Source organism: Coenobita brevimanus, chromosome 77 (genome assembly GCF_032717465.1).
Source record: "Coenobita brevimanus isolate Jiangsu-jjx chromosome 77, ASM3271746v2, whole genome shotgun sequence".
NCBI lineage: Eukaryota > Metazoa > Arthropoda > Malacostraca > Decapoda > Coenobitidae > Coenobita > Coenobita brevimanus.
The window spans coordinates 2,251,690-2,274,319 of record NC_137030.1 but is presented as its reverse complement, the minus strand read 5'-3'; the positions used below and the strand labels follow the sequence as shown (position 1 = coordinate 2,274,319).

Below are 22,630 nucleotides of genomic sequence, written 5' to 3'. Positions count from 1 at the left end.
TTCGGAGGCATAATGAGTTCTGCCCACTAATGCTAAAGCTCTGTCCTTAATGTATAGTCAACCCCCACTATTCGCGAGGTCACATTCATGGATTTTTCAGGGAAATTATTTCAAGATATTTCTTGCTTTTCCCATAGCATCAGCTGTTCCTAGTGGTTCATAAGTGATTTTTTTTGCATGTTTTCTGTGAGTAAAGCTGTCCTATACAGTTAAATTGTGCATTTACCCTGTATAGGTATATGCTGTTCAGCACATGGCAAACACTCATCGTCATCATTGCATGGTGAGTGCAGTACACTGTACCCAGAAGGGCTTGTGTATCTTCCTGTACTGTCTTTTCAGGAAGTACTGTATTAATGTGCCATAAAATGCATTTACAGGTGTTATAATGGGTTTGTAGGTAATAGGAATAGCTAAGACATTGAAATCAATGACTTCTCTGGTGGGCTCGGGCTATTCGCAGATTTCGTTATTCATGGGGTGTTCTGGTACAGAACCCCCGTGAAAAGTGGGACCTGACAGTAATCATTAGTTAGTAACAGGCATTGCCAACTTGGGAAACTAGATAAAAGTTTTTGGGTGTACGTATATTACAGAGTTTGGGATGCGTCTGCCAAGAAACTTCCCCTTCTTCAGTGTTTTTACTAAAGAACATCATAGCGGATACCTCCCTTAATAATGTCTATCTGTCTATTGCCAGACGCCTCAATCCCGTTTGGGGTGGCCACAAACAAATCGCCTCCACGTCGCCCTGTCCCCCGCCATTTCACTGCCCTGCTTCCTACTCGCACCCCCCTCTCTCATATACCTCTCCACCCCATCCCTTCATCTCATCCTCGGCCTCCCCCTCCCTCTTCCCCCCTCCACCTCACTCACATACACTCTCTTCATCAGTCTTTCACCCTCCATCCTCTCCACATGGCCAAACCACCTCAGTGTGTTCCTCATAACGCTTCCTATCAAATCCACATCCACACCACAACGCTCCTTTATATCCTTATTTGTCAGCCTGTCTCTCCATGTGACTCCACAGGCTCCTCTTAAATAACTCATTTCCACTGCTCTCACTCTTGACTTGTGTCCTTCCAACAATGTCCAAGCTTCACTTCCATATGTTAGAGTTGGTATCACAATACTGTCATGTAGTAACTTTTTCACTTCCATGCTCACTTCCCTGTTTCTTATCACTGCTTTCAAAGAACCAGCAACCTTTCTTCCCTGCTGTACCCTTTCAAGCACTTCACCCTCCAAACCTCCATCCTTACTCATCACACTACCCAAGTACTGAAACGTACTCACATTTTCCAATTCCTCACCATCCAACCTCGCTGTACATTCACTAACTTCACCTGTCTCAAAGACCATCACTTTACTCTTCCCTACATTCACCTTTAGACTCCGTTTCATACACACTCTCCCAAACTCATCCACCAAGCCTTGCAGCTCCCCTTCGTCTTCACTCAACAACACAGTATCATCTGCAAACAGCAGTATAGGGTGTTTCCAAACACTATCCTCTCTCACCAGGGCCACTCCAACATCCACTACCCTACCTTGTACCTCTTTTATTACCCCATCCATGAACAGATTGAACAACCATGGAGACATGACACATCTCTGTTTCAACCCAACCTTCAAAGAGAAAAATTCACTTAGTTCACCATCCACACGCACTGCAGCCATAGCACCATCATACATACTCTTCACAGCATTCAACAACTTTCCATCTACTCCATATATTCTTAATACTTTCCACAATCCTTGTCTATCCACCCTGTCATATGCTTTCTCCAAATCCATGAAAGCCGTATACAACTTCTTTCCCTTCTCTAGAAACTTTTCCACTAAAGATCTAAGAATGAATATCTGATCTGCACAACCTCTTCCCTTCCTAAAGCCTCCCTGTTCTTCTCCAACTAATTCCTCTGTTCTTTCTCTAACTCTGTCAATAAGTATCCTACCACACACTTTTCATATTATACTAAGAAGACAAATGCCCCTATGATTACCACACACTTCTTTTTCCCCTTTTCCTTTGTACTGTACAAGGGAATAATTATACCTGACTTCCAATCCTCTGGGACTCTACCTTCCTCCCAGGCCAATCTGCACATCTTCCACATCCATTCTACTACTATCTCTCCCCCATGCTTCAGCATTTCATCACACACTCCATCAATTCCTGGGGCTTTCCCCAATTTAACTTTCTTCATTGCTTCCACAACTTCTATCCTACTGATTTCTTCCTGTCATCTCACCTCCCTCCTTCTCCCAGCCATTCCCCAGCCACTTATACTCGCATTACTTCCATCCTGTATGTTCAACAATTCCTTAAAGTGTTCTCTCCATCTGCTCACTTTTTCTCCCTTCTCCACTAGTAATCTACCATTTTTATCTTTCACTCCCCTGCTAACCTCACTTCCTCCCTGTCTTACTCTCTTCACCTCTTTCCAGAACATTTTCTTACATTCTCTCCACTTTACACTCAAATTCCTTCCAAATTCCTCATCCACTCTCTTCTTACTCTCTCTTACTAATCTTTTCACCTCTGTCTTTCTTTCTGCTTATAACTCTCTCTTCCGCCTCTCAACTTCTTCCATGCCCCTATTTCTCATCCATTCATTGTATGCTTTCTTCTTTTGTGCCACAGCCTGTCTCACCTCTTCAGTCCACCACGCTGTTCCTTGCACCCCCTCCGTCTTCTCTTTTTCCCACACACCACATCACCTGCTGCACATATTTCTTCTGTAAATATCCTGCACACACCTTCCATGTCCCCCATCTGCTCCAATTCATATTTGCCCAATCGTTCCTCCACTTCTCTCTTATACTCTGCCTTTTTCTCATCCTCTTGTAACCTTTCCACTCTCCTTGCAACTACTCCTTCCTCTTGTCTTTCCCTTCTTCTATTCCTCCATCTTACTTGTATCCTAATTCTGGCCACCACCAAGTAGTGGTCAGAAAGTCCACTCCCCCAACCTCTATAAGCTCTTGCATCCATTACACATCTTCGCATCCTTCCATCCATTAATAATGTATAAACTGTAAAAGAACTGAAAGTGAAAGATATTACTGGTACTGTACTTCCATTTCACATTGCTGAAGCCATCCTTGCCTGCCTGCTATACTGTATTCATACTGCCCGAGTACTGTAGTGAGTGGAAAGATTGATTTATTCGCACTTTTTTGTATACAAATCATGGCTCCTGTAAGCCCCTAATACTACGGATGGTTTTATTTGTGAGATAGAACCAGGAATATGAAGGTACCAGTATGAATGAATATGTATGCCATTTCACTGGACTTGCTATTTGATTATTCTCCCGCTCCTGTGTGTTCTTTTTTCAGTGTTTCCTGATCCCAACTCACCTCAGCTTTTAGGTGGGACATAGTGCTGAGATGATGATGATACACAGAGTGGAAGTGATCATGGAAAAAGGCTCCACGTATTAGTTTGGCCACATGGAGAGGATAGAGAGCGAAAGATTAACGAGGAGAGTGTATGCAAATGAGGTGGTGGGAAGGAAAGGGAGGAATGGAGTGGAGAGGTACGTGAGAGGGGGATGTGAGCTAGGAGCAAGGCAGTGAAGTGGCATTGGATAGGGCGATGTGGAGGTGCTCCGTTTGTGGCCACCTCTTATGGGATTGAGGCATCTGGCAGTAGCTAGCTAGCTAGATATATAGACAGTACAGTATTAGTATTGTATATTGTTATAATGTGTTCAGTAACCTATTAACAGAGTAGTGGATTAATGTTCAGATTTATAATAGGATTTTCTTTTGTATGCCTGGAAGAAACATGATGGATCTTAAAAACTTGCATGAGAAACATAAATTTTGATTTACAGTATACGATAACATCATCCACTATGCTATGTATCCTTCGTTAATCACAGGAGCTTAGATGAAAAGGTACACAGCAAGAGTGGAAGATATGCAGAAAATGGCCGGAAGATGCCTTCAGAAGGATGTACAGAATAAAGATGAAACAGTATGGAAAGTAGATGTAGATTTTTATGTAGGGTTAATACAAAATGGTAACAATAGAAATAAACGTGTATCATGTAATTAATTCTCTCTCTCTCTCTCTCTCTCTTTTATATATATATATATATATATATATATATATATACATATATAATTCGTAATTAAAATGTGATGAGTAAGGATGGAACTTTGGGGGATGAAGTACGTGAAAGGGTACAGCAGGGAAGAAAGGTTGTTGGTACACTGAAAGCAGTGATGAGAAATAGGGAAGTGAGTATGGAAGTTAAGAAGTCACTGCATGATGGTATTGTGATCCCTACCCTGACGTATGGAAGCGAGGCGTGGACCTTGCAAGAGGGGAACAAGTCAAGAGTGAGAGCAGTGGAAATGAGTTACTTGAGAGGAGCATGTGGAGTGACGTGGAGGGACAGGTTGACGAATGAAGAAGTGAAGGAACGTTGTGGGGTAGATGTGGATGTGGTTGAAAAGATTAGGAGAAATACACTGAGGTGGTTTGGACATGTGGAGAGAATGGAGAATGAAAGACTGACTAAGAGGGTGTATGTAGGTGAGGTGGAGGGAGGGAGAGGGAGGGGTAGACCAAGGATGAGGTGGAGGGATGGAGTTGAGAGGTATATGAGGGAGGGGGGGGGTGAGTTGGGGGGAGGGGAGTCAAATGGTGGGTGACAGAGTGACTTGGAGGCGTTTTGTCTGCGGCCACCCTTTGCGGGATTAGGGCGTCGGGCTATAGATAGATATATAGTAATTAAAAATTTATAAAATAGTTTTAGTTCCGTAGTATCTTGCCACCGTACTCCCTAAATTCTGTTTAGTTTTGGTAATTAAGTTATATATGATAGACATACACCATACACTTCAAAATATATTTGAAATATTTATTGGACACAAAAGATTACCAGTTCTCAGAAAGAACGACCATAACAAAACAATGTTTTGAAGATTAGTAAACAACAAACATGGCGGGAGTAGACGCAGGAAAACCATTTACAAACCTCAAAATTGAGGTGGTTAACAGCTCGCAGCCTGAGGAGGGTGAGTTGGAGGAGGAGCCAGGAGAGACGAGGATGGAGGACGACGAGATGGAAGAGGGTGAGGCCTCAGATGACGAGGTAGAGGTCAATGTAATACTGAGGCCACCTGACGCCATAGACACCGGGGACGCAGTAAGTTCACTCAACCCACCATATATTCCTTTATATCTCCTATTGCTATGCTTATATGCTGTCATGGTATTGTAATATCAAAGGTTTATGCATTTTAACACCCATGTTTGAGCTGTATGACTTAGGGTGTGAATATTTGTATGGTAGGATGAGGTAGGTCAGGCCAGTCATTCCCCTTTATGGCAGTTTTAGTTTATGTTGTATTTTGTAGGCTGCCTGAGTCGTACATGCCTATAAACGGTAACTGTTCGGAGCAACACTGCCTCTTTGGGTTAGATTGGCTTAATAGGTCTTCCAACAGTGATAGGTTGTGTGCTGTTTTCTCAATATTAGTTGATATATACCCCGCCCTAACCTTTGCTGAATACTAATTACCTTCGAAATACCTGCCAGTAGAGGTTTTGTAGCAGATTGAAATTGGTTGCTTTTTTCTGATTTGTTTCCTTTTTCTAGTGAATATCTAGAAAAGCTCCCATTCCTGTAATAGCATATTGTATTACGGTACTTCCTCTTTAGATATTCCTTTTTAAAGTAATAGTTGTAAAATTTTTGGAAATGTGGAAGTGTGAAAATATTACGGTGATTATAGAACTACGAATTTAAAACATGAAGCAAGCCTACCTGGATATAGCCTAACCATGGAAGCAACGTACTCTGGCCCTAATCTTGCAACAATATTACCCTAGTTATTTCTGCAGAATTTGGATGTCAGCTTAAACATTATACTGCAGTGAAATGATTCTCGTTGAATTTTTCAGTGGCATTGAGTGAATGGAGGGTCTCCTGTATTTTGACTATTCTCTCTCTCTCTCTCTCTCTCTCTCTCTCTCTCAATGATGTGTGTGTCTTGTTGCTATTTGCTTTATGTCCTGACAACAGAAGAGGGCATTGCATAAACTTTTACTTTAGGAAATTTGGTGTTATGCATGCACATTATTGTACACATATTGTTATTACTGTACACACTGTACACTGTACACATACTGTAGTTAAGGCATGGAATTACTGTTGTTACCTCTACTTCATTCTCATTTATTTTATACTTATCTCTCAGAAAGATCATGAATGCAAAGAATGGCCAATTTCAAGTAACTAGTTTTTACTGAAATGTTTTTTATTACAGTACTGAATACTTTAAATTTTACCGTGGTTCCTTGAAATAATTAACCATGTGATTTTTTTTTTTTTAAATACTTTTGCTAGGTAATTTTTATTGAACTTAGGTGAGGCATCTAATATTGAAGGGATTATTAATACTGTACCTACTCCCTCCAGTTTGTAAGGTCTGTCTTAGGCTGAATAACGTTTCAGGAGATACAAGAGTAAAAATAAATAAATAAAAAGATGTCCTCCAGTTTTGGTTAACTATGATTTTATTTTTTGTGCCTTTTTTTTTTTTCCTATATAGTATTGTAGCCTAATGTGCTTTAAATGTCATCTGTGTTCCTTGATTTTCTTTATGGGTGATTTATTTTTCGTAGATATTTTGCCTATATATTACTGTAGTTTCTCCTTGCCTTCTGGCAGTATGGTATGAAGTTGGTAGCTTCAGGAACTCCACACTTAATGAGAGGGATACATGAAACGTATATTCATTGTTACTCACTTCGACAGAGTGTTTTCAGATTTTATTTTAATCCCACAACTGCTAGGTGAGTCATTTCAAAGTGTCAGCTTAAAAATAAAAAATGGTAGATAACAATTTCCATTAGCTTTGTAAGCCTGAGAATGTCGTTTTAGATGTAGGGGCATATATGTGAGTGCCCCAGTCAGTCAGTTTTATCGTAAGGATATTTACATGCAAGGGCCTTTGTTCATATTGTGGTTCACTTTAGCTCCATAAAGATTTTCACTTGTTTGAAGTGCTGCACTCATGTTAAGACCCAAATGTTCCTGTATCTTTCTAAGACTTATGTACAGTACTTTTTTACTACTTTATATATTTTACTATTACGGCAATGCTAGATGAATTTCCTTTGCTTAGGCGAGAAGCCTGATGATGAGAGGGATACTTAAAATAACTCAACCCCATTGCTGTAATAGGTCTTTCTTAAGCTGAATAATAACATCTGGAGTCAGAGTAAAACAGAAGAATAAACATCATGGTATGGTAGACATGTTATGGGAGGGTGTTTCTAACCTCTTCACCATGAAGGGTCTTCACTGAAGCTGAGTACAGTATAAATATGTGGCAGCTGCAAGAATAAAAAAGATCATATTTATTAAGGGTTTATGCAAAGTCAAATGGCCACCCCTTATGGGATTATGGCGTCTGGCAATAGATAGATAGTAATTGTAATGCTTGAAACTTATTTTTTGAAGATTTGCTACTGTATTATTAGCCCTTCAGCCTTGGGGAAGGACTCGCCTGTTTTGCTGTGGTGAATGCAAAATTATTTAATTTGCCACAAGGAAATTCTCAAGGTCAGGGGGTTTGGAGACTATCTCAGTCAAATACTTAACCTCAGGACCAACTGACCAATATCTGTTTTACTTTGGTAAATTTTACATCTTGCCACTAGGAAATTTTCTGAGATCTGCGGGTGAAGAAAAATAAACTACAGTAATTTTTATATACAGAATAACTATAGTGGGTCATGAACAACTTTAAGTGAAAAAGTGTCTGCTAATGTAGCTACTTGATAAATGAAATACCAGTAAGTGTGGAGCACCTGTATAATGTAGTTCCTAGTTATGTACCATAATTACCTGTATAGCTATACTCTTTTTACCTTAACCTGGCCTAGATTTTCTTCCTTTTGCAACTTATTTCACATAGGTCAGTGGGGGAAGACGATAATACTGTAGTATGCTTCTACATCTTTTCATAGCATATGTTTGTGGCTAGCATAATATTTTGCTGTTAAAATGTTACAACTCAGTATTGAAGGTGGAGAGGTGACACTTTTAGGCCAGGTTGTAATGAAAAGAGTATGGTATGTGTTTTGTGCTCTCCTCACCTTGCCACTTCAGTTGCAGCAGCTTCAACATGCGGAACCACACAGTCGGGTCCGCAGGTTGGGTGTGGTGGAGGGTCCCAGCCTTCCTTTCTTAAACAGTGATGTTAGTATTTTTGCAGTGTCTTGATATGGCTATGCTCACTGCAGATTCTGGCTCATATTAAAATGCAGCTGTACAGTATTTGTAAGTTAATGGTATGTGGTATGCATGTGGCGGTTTAGAAAATGTACTGGTACACTAGTAACTGGCTATGGTATGTGATACTGTGTGCATGTGTTAGTATGTAACCATGTAGAGTGTAATTTGTTCTTTGTATGCATTAAACCTTTCCACTGAACATTAAGTTTAAGCATTTTATGTACGTCATTAATCATACAGGTTACTCTGTGAATGAATCATGATAGGATGCTTGTGAATAGTTTTAATCAAATTTTGAATACAGCATAATCAGGAATTTCCATATACAGTATGATCATTTTTAAAGTATAACCTTTCCTCTGCATTGCTACATGAAAGAAAATTAAACATGCTGCAGGCTTACAGTCATATTAATATTCTGAAATGTTGCACAGATACTGTACTGTGATTCCCAGCATATAGGAAGGGAACCACCATCTGTTGCCATTGATAAATGAAATTAACTAATAGATTGCATGCAAAAGAGGTTTAGTTGTGCTAAGAGATCTAGAGTATACAGACATGTGATACTGTCATAATACAGGAAAGAAACTTCTCAGTGGGTAAAGAGAAGGACATTAAAGTTCTCATATGAGAAATGTATTTGTGCTGAAAGATGTATGATACATATTAATGCTGTTTGTATACAACTCCTGTAATTAAAATGATGATACTATTTTCATCTCCTTTGTTAGGATTATCCCCCTTCCATTTTTATTTTACAAGGAATCAGTCTTAAGCTTAACTAATTTACTAGTGACATGAAAATGTGGGGAAGAGGGGAAGTAACTTTTATTATAATGAAGGGGTTAACAGGTACTGTCACTAATCAGTTCAGTATGAAAGTTATGCCATAAGTTGGTAACAGCTGTTTGAGGACAGGAAGTGCTAAATATAAAAGATGTCTTTTTTTCGGATGGGGGGGCACAGTAATTGCGTATCATCTTACCAAAAGGGGAAAAAAATGAATGCTTGCCATAAAAAATGAAAATTAGTGTACATAGAGTATGTGAATGGTAAGATGTGCATTTTATTTACTGATGTTTTGTGTGAGTGTATTGGTTTGATGTTTAGTTAATTTAGAAATATCTTGTTTGTGTTGCTTGTAATGGGAGATTGTTTGCATTTCCTCTGACTGAATGAATATATAGTAAATTTAGAAACATTCCTATTGTGTTGTCTTTAAATAGGAAAACTTTTTATGTTGTGTCTGACAGAATGTTTGGTGAAACGAGAGACATCCTTTTTGTGCTGCCTGTAAATGGGAGGATGTTTACGTTGGGAGGATGTTTACATTGCCTGTGTCTGAGGGAATGTTTTGGTGAACTTAGAGACATCCGTCCTGTGCTCTCTGTTATTGGAAGAAATTTTAGGTTGCTAGTGAGGAAAGAATATAAGTGTGTTTTTACATGTGGTCTGCTGCTTGCTTGCCCTGCTACTGTACTCACATTGTACTGCCATGATTTATAGTTCTGTAATGCCACTAAGAATATCATTTTCCTTAGGCCAGAACTTGAGATGCAGCATAAATAAGTGCCAGTACGATTTTTATCACCGTACTGTACTGTGAAGTGTAAAAAAAAAATAATGAAAGCAGAATTAATTTATGAGTTACAGATATATATACAATTATTTATTTTGTGCTGCCAGTATTACTGTAGTATATTATTTCATATTAGATACAATATTTTTTTGGTATAGTACTTTTCTATAATGCTGAAGAAAATTTGTTCTTTTAGATTTTTGCTTGTTTCATTTTCAGGTACATGTTTGTAGTTTCAGACTTCTACTTTAGTTGTTGGTTAGTAATTTTGTTGTATTTAATATTACAGGCAGTGGTGAAGTGGCCAGAGAAAACTTATGAAAGCAGGAGTAGCAGTGTGTTTGAGGTGAGGATGCATGTCATAAATGGCTCTATAAGTGAGAGAGAAACACCTACACACCCAGATTTTCTGCTAGGTCTAGTGGTTTGATAACACTTGTGAGAGTGATGGCCATAGGTCTTGCGAACATTGATTCTGAACTCCAGGAAATGGTTTGAAAGTTTTAAATTCTGTAATGTCGCCACATGCTGCTGTAGTGAAGACTAGGTTTGTATTGATTTATTGTTTTTACCTTTTATTTATCTATTTATTTATTTTAATGTTGTATGCGTAGCAGGATCTCTAGCATTGCAGTGATGACACAACTTGAATTTTAAAAAAATTCATGTAAGATAATTTTTTGTGTACAGAGGATGGTTCTAAAGCAGGTAATACAGTACTGTACTCCATGAATTTAAAAAGGTGGTAAGATCCAACATGTAAAAGTGCATTGTGTACTGAATGATAATTCTGTAATAATGGACTGACTGAAATATTAACCCCATCAGCCAAACCCCAAAGTTTTGAGTGAGCGGGCGCGAAGGTTCGGCACTACTGACCCTCCAAAGGACATGCCCTCCCCTGAAGCTGTCATCAAACTTTATCGCAGGTGTGTTATCCTTGTTGTAGTTTACATGTAGAGGTGAAATTGTGGGTCCTATTCTTAGTAGCTTGGATTTTGTAATGCTGTAGTACGTAGTTAGTTTGTTTTCATCCGAGGGAAATGGGCCACTCTCCAAGCTTGAGTAGTGTATCATGGTTATATAAAATTTGATGCACCTCATTTATGAATAGGAATAAAGTCCCCTTGGTTACCAGTCAAATCAACCCTCCAATCTTCCTACACTTGGTCATCAGCTGAGCTGAAATGAGATAGGGATCTCTGTCAGGTTAGAATAAACAGGATATAGTTCTGTAGTGACTAATTTTGAACACTTCACCCTAATATACCTCTTGCATGTAGGAATAATCATTTTTAATTATCTCTGGCACTGTTTCTATCATCCATACCTGTTGCAGCCTGGGAGTAACTTCGGAAGACTTTGCACGAGGGCACTATCTTGGTGATGCTCTGGTGGTGAGGGGGATGGGACAGCTTAGCTCCAGAGATGTGCTTAAATACTTCCAGGAGTACCACCCCTCCAGTGTAGAGTGGATAGACAAGAATACGTGTGAGTGTGCAAGATCATTAGTTGTTGCAAGAATTTAAAAAAAAAATGAAATCAAAAGATGTTGTCTTAAAGCTTTAGGTGAAGTGGTGAAGATATCTATTTCAAGCCTTATGTTGCAGGTAATGTGATATGGCTGGACAAGGTTGGTGCTACACGAGCCCTCATAGGCCTGTCCTGCCCCATCATACCTCGACGAAAAGACACATCTTCCAGATCAACCAACGGCAGAAAGGTAATGTGTATGGTTTGAAGGACTACGGTACTAGTTGTCATTATTTATCCCCTTTTAGCTGCTTAACTACAGTAACAATTTTTTCTCTTGTTACTATATCTTCAAATGATTTACTCGGCCTTCTCAGCTCCTTCTAATAGTGGTTCTTATGGACTTGAATGAAATCTTTTGATGCTAGCATTTAGTAAAAATCAGGAAGGGTTAAGTTGTGATGATTACTGTATGTCAGTGTAAATGTTTAAGTCATGTTTACTGTAAAAATATACTGTGTATTCTTTTCAAATAGCACAGATTGTCACTTGTTTAGGGCTGGAAGTGCAGGTATTTGTAAGTACTGTATGTTTTTGTGTGTATCTGATTTTCATTCTGAAAGTCCTTCCCTTTGGGTAGTATTGGAAAGTGTTAGTGCTGTAGTACAAGCTGGTAGTATATGGATCAGATGACTTTCTAATAAAGTATTCACCTGTGGGAATCCTCCACTTTATGAAGGGTTTAGAGGAGGGCATTTGAATGTCAGTGTTCCTCATACATTAGTTCATGAGTATATTTTATGATATATTGCTTTAGTTTTTCATATCTGTCTATGGTCATTGTATTCCATCTTCACCTGCCTTCCCTTCCCCCACCCCCTCTGTCTGTCTAGTTAAAGAGGCCTAGCTATTCTAGACACAAGCAGATTATGCCACATCCTAATGTGCCACTGTTTGGGCACTAGTATAACAAGAGTACTGTGTGGTAACACTGTGGTTTGTATTATTTTCTGCTTTACCTCTAATAGTGATAAAAGAAAAGTGTTGGTATAAGTAGTTAGGTTACAGGTATCATCATCATCATCATCATTCTGACCTCTTTCTTATTTAAGGATGGGGTGAGGTAGGTCCATAAAGCAAGGAAAGAGAAAGCACAATATAGGAAGAATTGCCATCAGCCTACGCAATGAGGTAATTAATTTGTAGTTACTTTTACAGACACAAGGCCATGGTGAGGGCAGAGGTGGAGCCAAGGTCAGGGTTAAGAAGGAGAAGAAGGATTCATCGAAGTCCAAAAAGTCCAGCAGTAAAGGCGACAGTAGCAGCAGCAGCAGCAGCAGTAGTGGCAGTGACAGCAGTAGTAGCGATAGTAGCAGCAGTGATAGTGAAGGGTCATCATCATCATCATCGTCGTCCTCACAGTCCAGCAGTAGCAGTAGCAGTAGTAGTAGCAGTGACAGTGGGAGTGAGAGTGAAGGGGGGAAGAAAGAAAAGAAGGGAAAGAAAAAAAAGAAGAAACCGAAGGTAAAGGTTGAGAAGATGGATGAAGATATGCCAGCTCCGAAAAAAGTGCCAGGGGAGGATGATGAGGTAAGAGCTTATCATCATCATCATCATTGTTGTTTTCGTCTTCATCTTTGCCTTCAGTCATGATCATCATTGCTGTTAACATCTTAATCTTTGTCTTTATTTTCACTTTCAGTATCATCATCATCATCATCATCATCATCATCATCACTTCAACACCTTACTTCCTTTTATGAACTCAGTGACAGGATGCCCATGACAGAACAGCCTCCACATCATTTGTCCTTACACATTACTGTTCTATTTTGTTTTTATAAGCGTGGAACACTGCATCTTAAAAAAAAAAAACTAACAAAAAAACAAGTCTTCCTCCTTGTACTGTTCTTGCTTAACTCCAGTTCATCTGATCTTCTTACTGTAATAGGAGTGAATTAAGGATTAGTGACTGTCTCTGGCCATATATATTTTGTCTACTTTTTTTTTTTTTTCCAGTAAAGTTCATCCATTTTTTCTGTTGACTATTGCTGCTTCAGTGACTTTTTAATTAAAGTTTAGTACTGTGAAAGTTAAACCTACTGGTAACAGTACGTTGACGTTTTATTTTTTTTATTTTTTTCTTGTTTAGTTCGCTAAAGAAAGACCTCTTATTCTTGAGCAGTTACAGAAGCATATGCAATACTGGTACAGATATATGGAGCAAAAGGGGGGAAAGTTTGATGATATAGCTAATAGTTCGATATAGGGGATGTTTGTTGGGGTGACCTTAACGACACCAGATTCAGTATATGCTAACTCTTGTTTGACGGATACTTAACAGAAATATACAGGTTCACACTTTCATTTAAATTTTGTGTGGGTTTATTGTGCTTTAAGTTGATGCTGTTTAGATAAATATTAAATTAACAACAGAGAAGAAAATGCATTAAAAAATACTTGTCTTTACCTTAGTTCTGTTCGCCAACCATATCATTCATTCATACATACATACATACATGCATCATTTAATCCAGTGTTGCCTGTCAGCTCCCTCCCTATCCCTTGGAGGGAGAATGGTTGGCTGTAGGAGGAGGGCAGCTTCAGCCTGCAGTCCAATTGGTTCACATTCAAATGAGCCTGGGGCTGCAAGTACTGTTCCTTGTAATAATGTCTTACTTTTTTCTTTTTCACTCTAGGGCAGCGTAAGAGAAGAGGAGGTAAACATTAAGGTGCCTTCCGGACGATGGAGATTGGGAGTGCCATGCCAACGAACCAAGGCCGTTCTGATGCGATACTCGTCACACTCCGACCGAAAGGACCCGCAGGGGCCAGAGAGACTGCCGGAAAGGATCATTGATCCCTACCGCAACCACTACAACCCTCCATATGGTAAGGCTTTCTCAGCCTCGTTCTGGGTATTCTGTAGATTTTATGCATTTGCTGTTATTCGGTGGCAGCTGCTGCACTTTAATATTTTATACAGTGGCTTCTAGATTTTCTTTTTTAAATAGATTGGACAGTTTCCTGGGGTGCAGCTGTCCTCATGATTGTCACGTACCTTTATATGTCACTACAGTACTTTGAAACTGGTATCCACCAGCCCACACTGAATACTTAACATGGCAGGACTGTCCCACTCAGGACCATTGTTAGTGTGGTTTTTTAATGACTTGTCAGTGAGTGTGTTTAGCTAGTTGTTCAAGGGATTAATGGCAAAAACAAAGATTTGAAAATGATAGATGACAACCTGTTAGCAGAGGACAGACGTACATGGGAGCAGTTCATTCACAACCATCCATTATCAGATTAATGCACATGGCAATAGATAGCTAGATGAAAATGTAATAAAGATGTATTTTCTGTTTCCCATAGGTGGTAAAGGACTGCTGAGTGAGAGCGCACGTCAACGAATGCGCTTGGCCAACCGGATTGGGGCGGTGGAGGGCATTGGGGACCTGGACGATGTAGGGGGTCCTGAGGACTGGAGGGGTGACCTGGACAACCCAAAGAACCCCTGGGGCGCACTGGCTCAAAACTGGGGGCGCAAGGAGAGTCAGGAGGACGATGAGTTTAACTACCTTGCCCTCTTGCAGCAGCATCGTCAGAGAAGTGAGTAGTTTTTGTAGTGTGGTAGAAATTGGGTATACAGATGTCCCTCAGTTTCTTCCCTGTCCCCCAAAAGAAGGATGGTGGACTATAGAAAAGAGCATCTTTAGCCTGTAATATCCTGGGATCATGTCCAGATGAATTTGAGTGTAAAGTGGAGGGAACATAAGAAAATGTTCTGGAAAGAGGTAAAGAGAGTTAGAGAGGGTGTTAAAGAAGTTAGTCGGGGAATGAAAGATAAAAATGGTAGATTACTAGTGGAGAAGAGAGAAAAAGTGAACAGATGAAGAGAACACTTTAAGGAATTGTTGAACATAGAGAATGAAAGTAATGCAAGTACAAAAGTGGCTGGGAGGAGGAGAGATGTGAGAAGAGAGGAAGAAATCAGTAGGATGGAAGTTGTGAAAGCAATGAAGAGTGTCAAAATGGGGAAAGCCCCAGGAATTGATGGAGTGTGTGGTGAAATGCTGAAGCATGTGGGGGAGGTAGTAGTAGAATGGATGTGGAAGATTTGCAGTTTGTGGGAGGAAGGTAAAGTTCTGGAGAATTGGAAGTCAGGTATAATTATTCCCGTGTACAAAGGAAAAGGGGAAAAAAAAGTGTGTGGTAATCATATGGGCATTTGTCTTCCTAATGTAATAGGAAAAATATATAGTAGGATACTTATTGACAGAGTTAGGGAAATAAGAGAAATTAGTTGGAGAAGAACAGGGAGGTTTTAGGAAGGGAAAAGGTTGTGTATATCAGATACTGATTCTTAGGTCTTTAATGGAGAAGTTTCTAGAGAAAGGAAGGAAGTTGTATGTGGCCATATTGGATTTGGAGAAAGCATATGACAGGGTGGATAGATGAGGATTGTGGAAAGTATTAAGAATATATGGAGTAAATGGGAATTTGTTGATTGCCGTGAAGAGTATGTAAGAGGGTGTTAAGGCTGCAGTGCATGTGGATAGTGAACTGAGTGAATTTTTCTGATTGAAGGTTGGATTGGAACAGGGATGTGTTATGTCTCGATGGTTGTTCAACCTGCATATGGTTAGGGTTATAAAAGAGATACAAGATAGGGCAGTGGATGTTGGAGTGGCCCTAATGAGAGAGGGCAGTTTGTGGAAACTACCTGTACTGTTGTTTTCAGATGATACTGTGTTGTTAAGTGAAGACAAAGGGGAGTTGCAGGGCTTGGTGAATGAGTCTGGGAGAGTGTGTGAGAAACAGAGTCTAAAGGCGAATGTGGGGAAGGGTAAAGTTATGATCTTCGAGAGAAATGAAGTCACTGAATGTACAGTGTGGTTGGATGAGGAGGAAATGGAAAATGTGAGTGCATTTATGTACTTGGGTAGTGTGATGAGTAAGGATGGAAGTTTAGAGGATGAAGTGCTTGAAAGGGTACAACAAGGAAGAGAGGCTGCTGGTTCACTGAAGCAGTGATAAGAAACAGGTAAGTGAGCATGGAAGTGAAATAGTTACTGCTTGAGAGTATTGTGATACCAACTCTAACATATGGAAGTGAAGCTTGGACCTTGTTGGAGGAACACAAGTCAAGAGCGAGGGCAGTAGAAATGAGCTATTTGAGAGGAGCCTTTGGAATCACATGGAGAGACAGACTGACAAGTGAGGAAGTGAAGGAGCATTGTGATGTGGATGTGGATGTGATAGGAACCGTTAGGAGAAACACCTAGGAAGTTTGGCCATGTGGAGAGGATGGAGAGCAAGAGACTGACAAGGAGAGTGTATGTGAGTGAGGTGGAGGGGTGGAGAGGGAGAGGGAGGCCAAGGATGAGATGAAGGGATGGAGTGGAGAAGTACCAGTATATGAGAGAGGAGGGTGTGAGCTGGGAGCAGGGCAGTGAAGTGGCAGGGGGACGGGACAACATGGAGGCAATTTGTCTGTGGCCATCCCTTACGGGATTAAGGCGTCTGGCAATAGATAGATAGATGTCCAGATGAACGTGGGACCACATTAAGTAGTAGTAGTAGCTGAACATTTAGTACATACTCTCTGCTTCTCCTAATGTTATCTTCTCTCTTTGCCCTTTTGAAAACCTTCCCTACTCCTTATTTTAGTTGGAAATAACAATCCATTTATTCATATCACAGGTATGGATGTCAAGAGGAGGTGGGAGAACAGAAGATAATAACGACAAGAGATTTATAAGGGACTGTTTAATCCCTTAACTGCGGGGATGTCGGAAGTGTGCTGTGCCTATCCTGCAGGGATAATTGCGCTCCGACTGATTTTTAAAAAATATTTGCCAAATATCAGTTATTAGTCCTAGAATATTATAATTTTATATGCATATGGCACATACCTCCAGCTTTCTTTTGGGATGTTTGTTGAGCCTTCATCAACTACTGTAGGACTTGTGGAGACTTCTGAAGTTGGGTAACAAAGTCTCGTAGTATGGTTACCACAGCCTGGTATTATCACTACAAACACTATTCTATGAATTTAAAGCAGTGTGGAATCCATACTGGGGGGAAAAAAAAAAAAAACTGAAATCCATGTAAATTACGAGCGCGTATGAGCTTTCCACCTGCGCTCGTTCCCCGCTGGTATTCTGAGGCGGAGCTGTCATTTATTATAAACACACTTTTACTTTATATTCCTAGTACAGCAAGCTCGCCCCCAACGCGTAGGTTTCGTTCCTAACGTGGCGCGTTCAGCGCGAAACCGCGTAAGTTTCAACTACTCCTTATTTTGCTCCCTAGATCTCCTAAACGTGGTCTTTTGCTGTTATCTGCCATTGGTAATCAATATGAAGCACTTTAAGTGGTTAGGTTTATTTAATGTTATAACTTACAAATAGAGTACTGCACAGCAAAACTTTAACATACAAATACATAAACACAAGGCAACATTCCGATGCCAAAACCAATTAGCGTCGGAATGTTGCCTTGTGTTTAGGTATTTGTATGTTGAAGTTTTGCTGTGCAGTATTGTAGTTGTAAGTTATAACATTAAATAAACCTTCTAACCACTTAAAGGGCTTCATATTGATTACCAATGGCAGATAACAGGAAAATACCATGTTTAGGGAGTCTAGGGAGGAAAATGGTTTCGGGACTATTCACTGTCAAGCCAGTTCGCCGTCACAACAATAACAAGACAACATAGACTTTGATGGATCCCCCTGAAATATAGTTATTAAAGTATTGATTAATTAATAAGTTTATTTATAAAAGTATTGATTAATTAATAAGTTTATTTATAAAAGTATTGATTAATTAATATAAGTATATTTATAGAATGACGGGGAATCATCCAGGGTGCGAATTGTCCTGACGGGGAATCGTCTATGTTTTGACAGGGAATTGACATGATGGCGAATTGTCTTGGAACCCACCGATCGTGTGTAATCTATAAATCAGGTTAACTGGTTACAAAGGCTTTATTTAATGTTTCAACTTTCTTTAAGTGCTTTAAATTACAAGTGCATACCAGAATAGTAAATATTTAACTTACAAATACAGTACTGTGGAAAAGCAGTACAGCAAATATTTAACAGACAAATAAAAAAGGTAATATTCTGACACCTATCAGAAAACTGGTTATAAGACTTATTTACTTCTTGCTTGAACGTTATTCAATAATACTTTAACTTGTACATAAACTTACCAGAACAGTACTGTAAATATTTAACTTACAAATACAGCACTGAGGAAAAGCAGTACAGCGAATCACATCACGTGATCAAAACAAACCGTGCGTGCTGAGCTGATGTTCGAGGATTTGGCCTTTCAAAGACCTCCCTTGTGTAAATTTATAGTTTTCGTAATGGTTCTTTAATCTTACGTTTTCTTATACGTATTCCAGCACTAACCGCGTATAATTGCGAGCGCGTTCGGCAAGAACGTGTTCGGGGCGAGTTTACTGTACTTTATTACTCTTATTTATATATACAATATTTATTCATAAGTTTCCATCACGATTAGTAGTTTATTTTCACTCCAGGCATTCACTTTCTCGTTCAGTAAACTAGCGTAGAGAGCGAAGCATTCACTTTCACTCTCATTACTCCAAGTATTTATACTCATATTCTTATATTTTTACATTTTCTATTTTATATACATTATTTACATTTCTATTTTATTCTCACTATGTTATGCACTGTCACTTGCAGTAACTATGGGCTCCTTTCCCTTGGAGCCAGGACGAACTCGGGACACTGAAGCACTCGTACTGGGAATTTCTGTCACCATTTCCTCCACTGGCTCATTACATGATTCACCAGAAAGATCATAGTCACTGTCCATCATTATCATGGATAAATTAGCCAGTTCACATTCCACAGCAGAGTCACTTAGTCCTTTATCCCTTTCCACATGAGGTTTAGTAGGGGTAGAGGTCATAGGGCCCTTTGCAGTGGGCTCAGAAACGGCGGAAATGGAGGGGCGCGAATCCAACATGGTTTCACCTCGAAAGACAACAGTAAACTGAATGATGTGGCGTATTATGGGCAGGGAAGGGTTGACAATGTCAGCTTGGTGACAGCTGCTAATATATATGCTGTGAAATGATTGGCAGGAAATCTAAACAATACATAATAAATTAGGTAGTTCCAGGTGAATGTAAATATCACTTAGGCTTCTCCCTTCCTTTCTTGTATATATTTTTATTACGAGAATAAGTCTTACGGCATATTTCAAGGGGAAATAAACAGGGAAAATTAGTGAATGAGTGTACGTGGGGTGTTGCCAGGTGATAATTAGCCCATTCCAGGTGTATGGCAGTATCAATTACCTATTCTCTTTTTTTTTATATATTATTTTGTATAAGAATAGGGCATAGGGCACATTTCAATGGATGAAATGAGTGGAAAAATCCAGGCAGTATTTGTTTAGCTCGGTGCTGCTGGGCAGGTGGGAGGAGAGGGTAATAGAGGGGAGGTAAGGAGGGGAGTCAAGGACAGGGGAAAAATGGCTAAATTGTCAACAATGGATGGGAGTACAGATGACATTAGCAGCACTGACTATAGCTGGACATTGGCAGTACTGACAGATGATACAAGCCACCACTTGAAAGCCCGGACAAATTCAAAATAACACAGAATCACAAAAGTAACCCCCCGCGGTATGATCCCTTGCTCGCGAGCGTCACAAAAATGACGCCCAGCGGTTAAGGGGTTAATGGTTTTTATGATGATAATGACAATTAAATGTTAATATCACCAGCTGAAATTGGGAGGACAGTGAATCAAATAGCTGAGAAATATACTATGGTGATGATGATGAAGATTGACTGTTACCATTTATTGTTTAACGATTATGGTGATCCAAGTGATAATGATTGTCACTGCTTATATTTTAATGATTATGATGACCACAGTGTTTATATTTTGGATGATTGTGTATTGTGACCACAGTGTTTGTTCTTTACTGATCATGATTACCTTAAATGGTAGGTGGGGCCACTCTCCATCCACTCTGTGTGGTGCTAGGTGGGGCCACTCTCCATCCACTCTGTGTGGTGCTGCTTTAGGAGTCTGTCCATTCCTCTCTTTCTTTCTTCCTCTTGTGTCTTTCTTTCCTTCATTCCTCATCCTTCTGGCTACGGGTGACTTTACACTTCCTCTTCTGTCTTTCTTTCCTTCATTCTTTCCTCTTCCTTCTGCCTGTGGGTGACTCTACACTGAGTGACAAGCCAAATGGTTTTCTGTACACCAGGAAACCATTTATTAAGCTGGGCGGTAACCACATAACCAAATTATGGCACCAGGTGGTTTAGTGTGTAGGCTAATTAAAGTGCTCCAATCGGTTTGAGCCTGTGCAGGTTTATATCCAAGGGATGGTTGGGGTTTATTGCTCACGTAAAGCCTCTCAGGGATGAGTGAGGCTGGCCACTCTCATCTTAAATGTCAGGACTAACTTGCCTAGCCCCGGGCTTCTGCACTCCTCATGGGGTGGCAGAGGATTGGGTGATAGATTGATGGATGAATTACCTTAATGTAAATCTCCACCTCACAGGCATGGGGCTTAAAAGAAAGCGTGAGAACAGTGCATCTGACCAGTACATGAGCGAGGATGAGTACTACAGAGGAAGTGGTGGTGGTGGTAGGCGAGGCAACGACCAGTGGGAGGAGGAACAGGACAGTGATGATAGTGATGTGGTTCCCTGGAAGAGCAAGATAAAGGTAGGAGGAGTAATGGTAAGGTAGAAGGGATGAGATTAAGGTAAGAGGAAGAGTAATATGGAGGTAGGATTGGTAAGATTAATGCAGCATCCACCAGGTGCTTGAGTGTTGTGAGTGGCTATTTGGCATCACTGTGTCCCCAGTAGGCATGAGCAAGTGTGGACAAGAGCTTCTGTGAATGACAGTGATGCAGAACTCCCACTTGCATCACCAAGCATTTGGTGAGGAGAGATTTTTCCATTCCATCCCCCCAATCAGGAGCATAAGGGCTTGGGGTTAGGCTGCTCAGTATCTAACACTGCCAAGGACGTAAGATGGTCATCCACAGATTAAATGTTTAGCTGTGGAGTGTGGTAGCCTGGCCTTGAGCACTCCTGTTCTCCAAGCCCTCCAGAACCCCAAAGGAGCAGTAAAGATTGGCTGTTACCATTCTTTTACCCTTTTTATTTTAACTGTAGGAGTCATTCTTGAAATTTATCAAATCATCCAGAGGTAATCATAGCAAATAAAAAATGCTGCTTTGTAGCTACCGAAGGGGATAACATCTGTAATATCTGTAATTTTTTTTCTTTTCCACAGTGATATTCATACGTGTTTTATTTTTGAACTTACAAACCATCCACTCACTCGATGTGGTGCTGCTTTGGGTGTCTGCCTTTTCCTCTCTACCTTCTTTCCTCTTCTGTCATTCTTTCCTTCATTCTTTCCTCTTCTGCCTGTGGGTGACTACATTCCCTCTTCTGTCATTCTTTCCTTCCCTCTTTCCTCTTCCTTCTGTCTATGGGTGACTCTACACTGAGTGACAAGCCAAATGGTTTCCTGTACACCTGGAAACCATTTATGGCACTGGGTGGTAACCATATAACCAAATTATGGTGCCTAGTGGTTTAGTGGGTAATTAAGGTGCACCAGTTGGGTTGGGCTTGTGTAGGTTTATGTCCAAGGGATGGTTGGGGTTTATTGCTCACGTAATGCCACTCAGGAATGAGTGAGGCTGGTCACTCTCATCTTAAATGTCAGGACCAACTTGCCTAGTCCTGGGCTCCTACGTTCCTCATGGGGTGACATAGGATTGGATGATGGATGGATGGATGACAAACAAATGGCTTGTCCGAGTATTCTCACCTGTCCCTCACCCTCACAGTTTCCACGGATGAAGATGTATGCTGATGCTGAACAGAAGAAGACAAAGCGCAGGAAATCAGGTGACCTCCGAAGCAGATTGTCAGAGGGAGGGAGGGGGCGACAGGAGGAGAGGAGCAGAAGAGGCATTAAAGATCGCCTCTCTCATCGCAAGGGGAACCAGGACATCAAAAGCCGGTTGGACTTGCGGGCTAAACTCTCCAGGAAAAAGAGGAGAAGAGACGCAGTGAAGTTGGAGAGTGACCGTTATTATAGGATAATGGCTAGTGATGAGGATTAATGCGTAAGAACTTTGTGAGAATGTTAGAACGTTCAGAAGTGTGTGTTTAGGAGACGGTAGTAGAACACATTAGAAGTCAGAACTCTCCAGGACAAAGAAGTGAACAAATCTGGCAGACTTGGAGAGGGGTCGATCATGCATA

General features: G+C 40.3%; 1 protein-coding gene across 1 annotated transcript; it reads left to right on the top strand.

Annotated features, from left to right (window-relative positions):
- Positions 1-4,964: 4,964 nt before the first annotated feature.
- LOC145408423 (uncharacterized) lies at positions 4,965-22,630 on the top strand. The gene is made up of 10 exons (XM_080279151.1): positions 4,965-5,171; positions 10,142-10,198; positions 10,681-10,781; positions 11,192-11,343; positions 11,463-11,575; positions 12,544-12,915; positions 14,025-14,217; positions 14,701-14,937; positions 20,899-21,065; positions 22,210-22,630. Exons 1-10 carry the CDS (start codon positions 4,965-4,967, stop codon positions 22,486-22,488), a joined length of 1,878 nt encoding a protein of 625 aa, XP_080135277.1. The 3' UTR covers positions 22,489-22,630.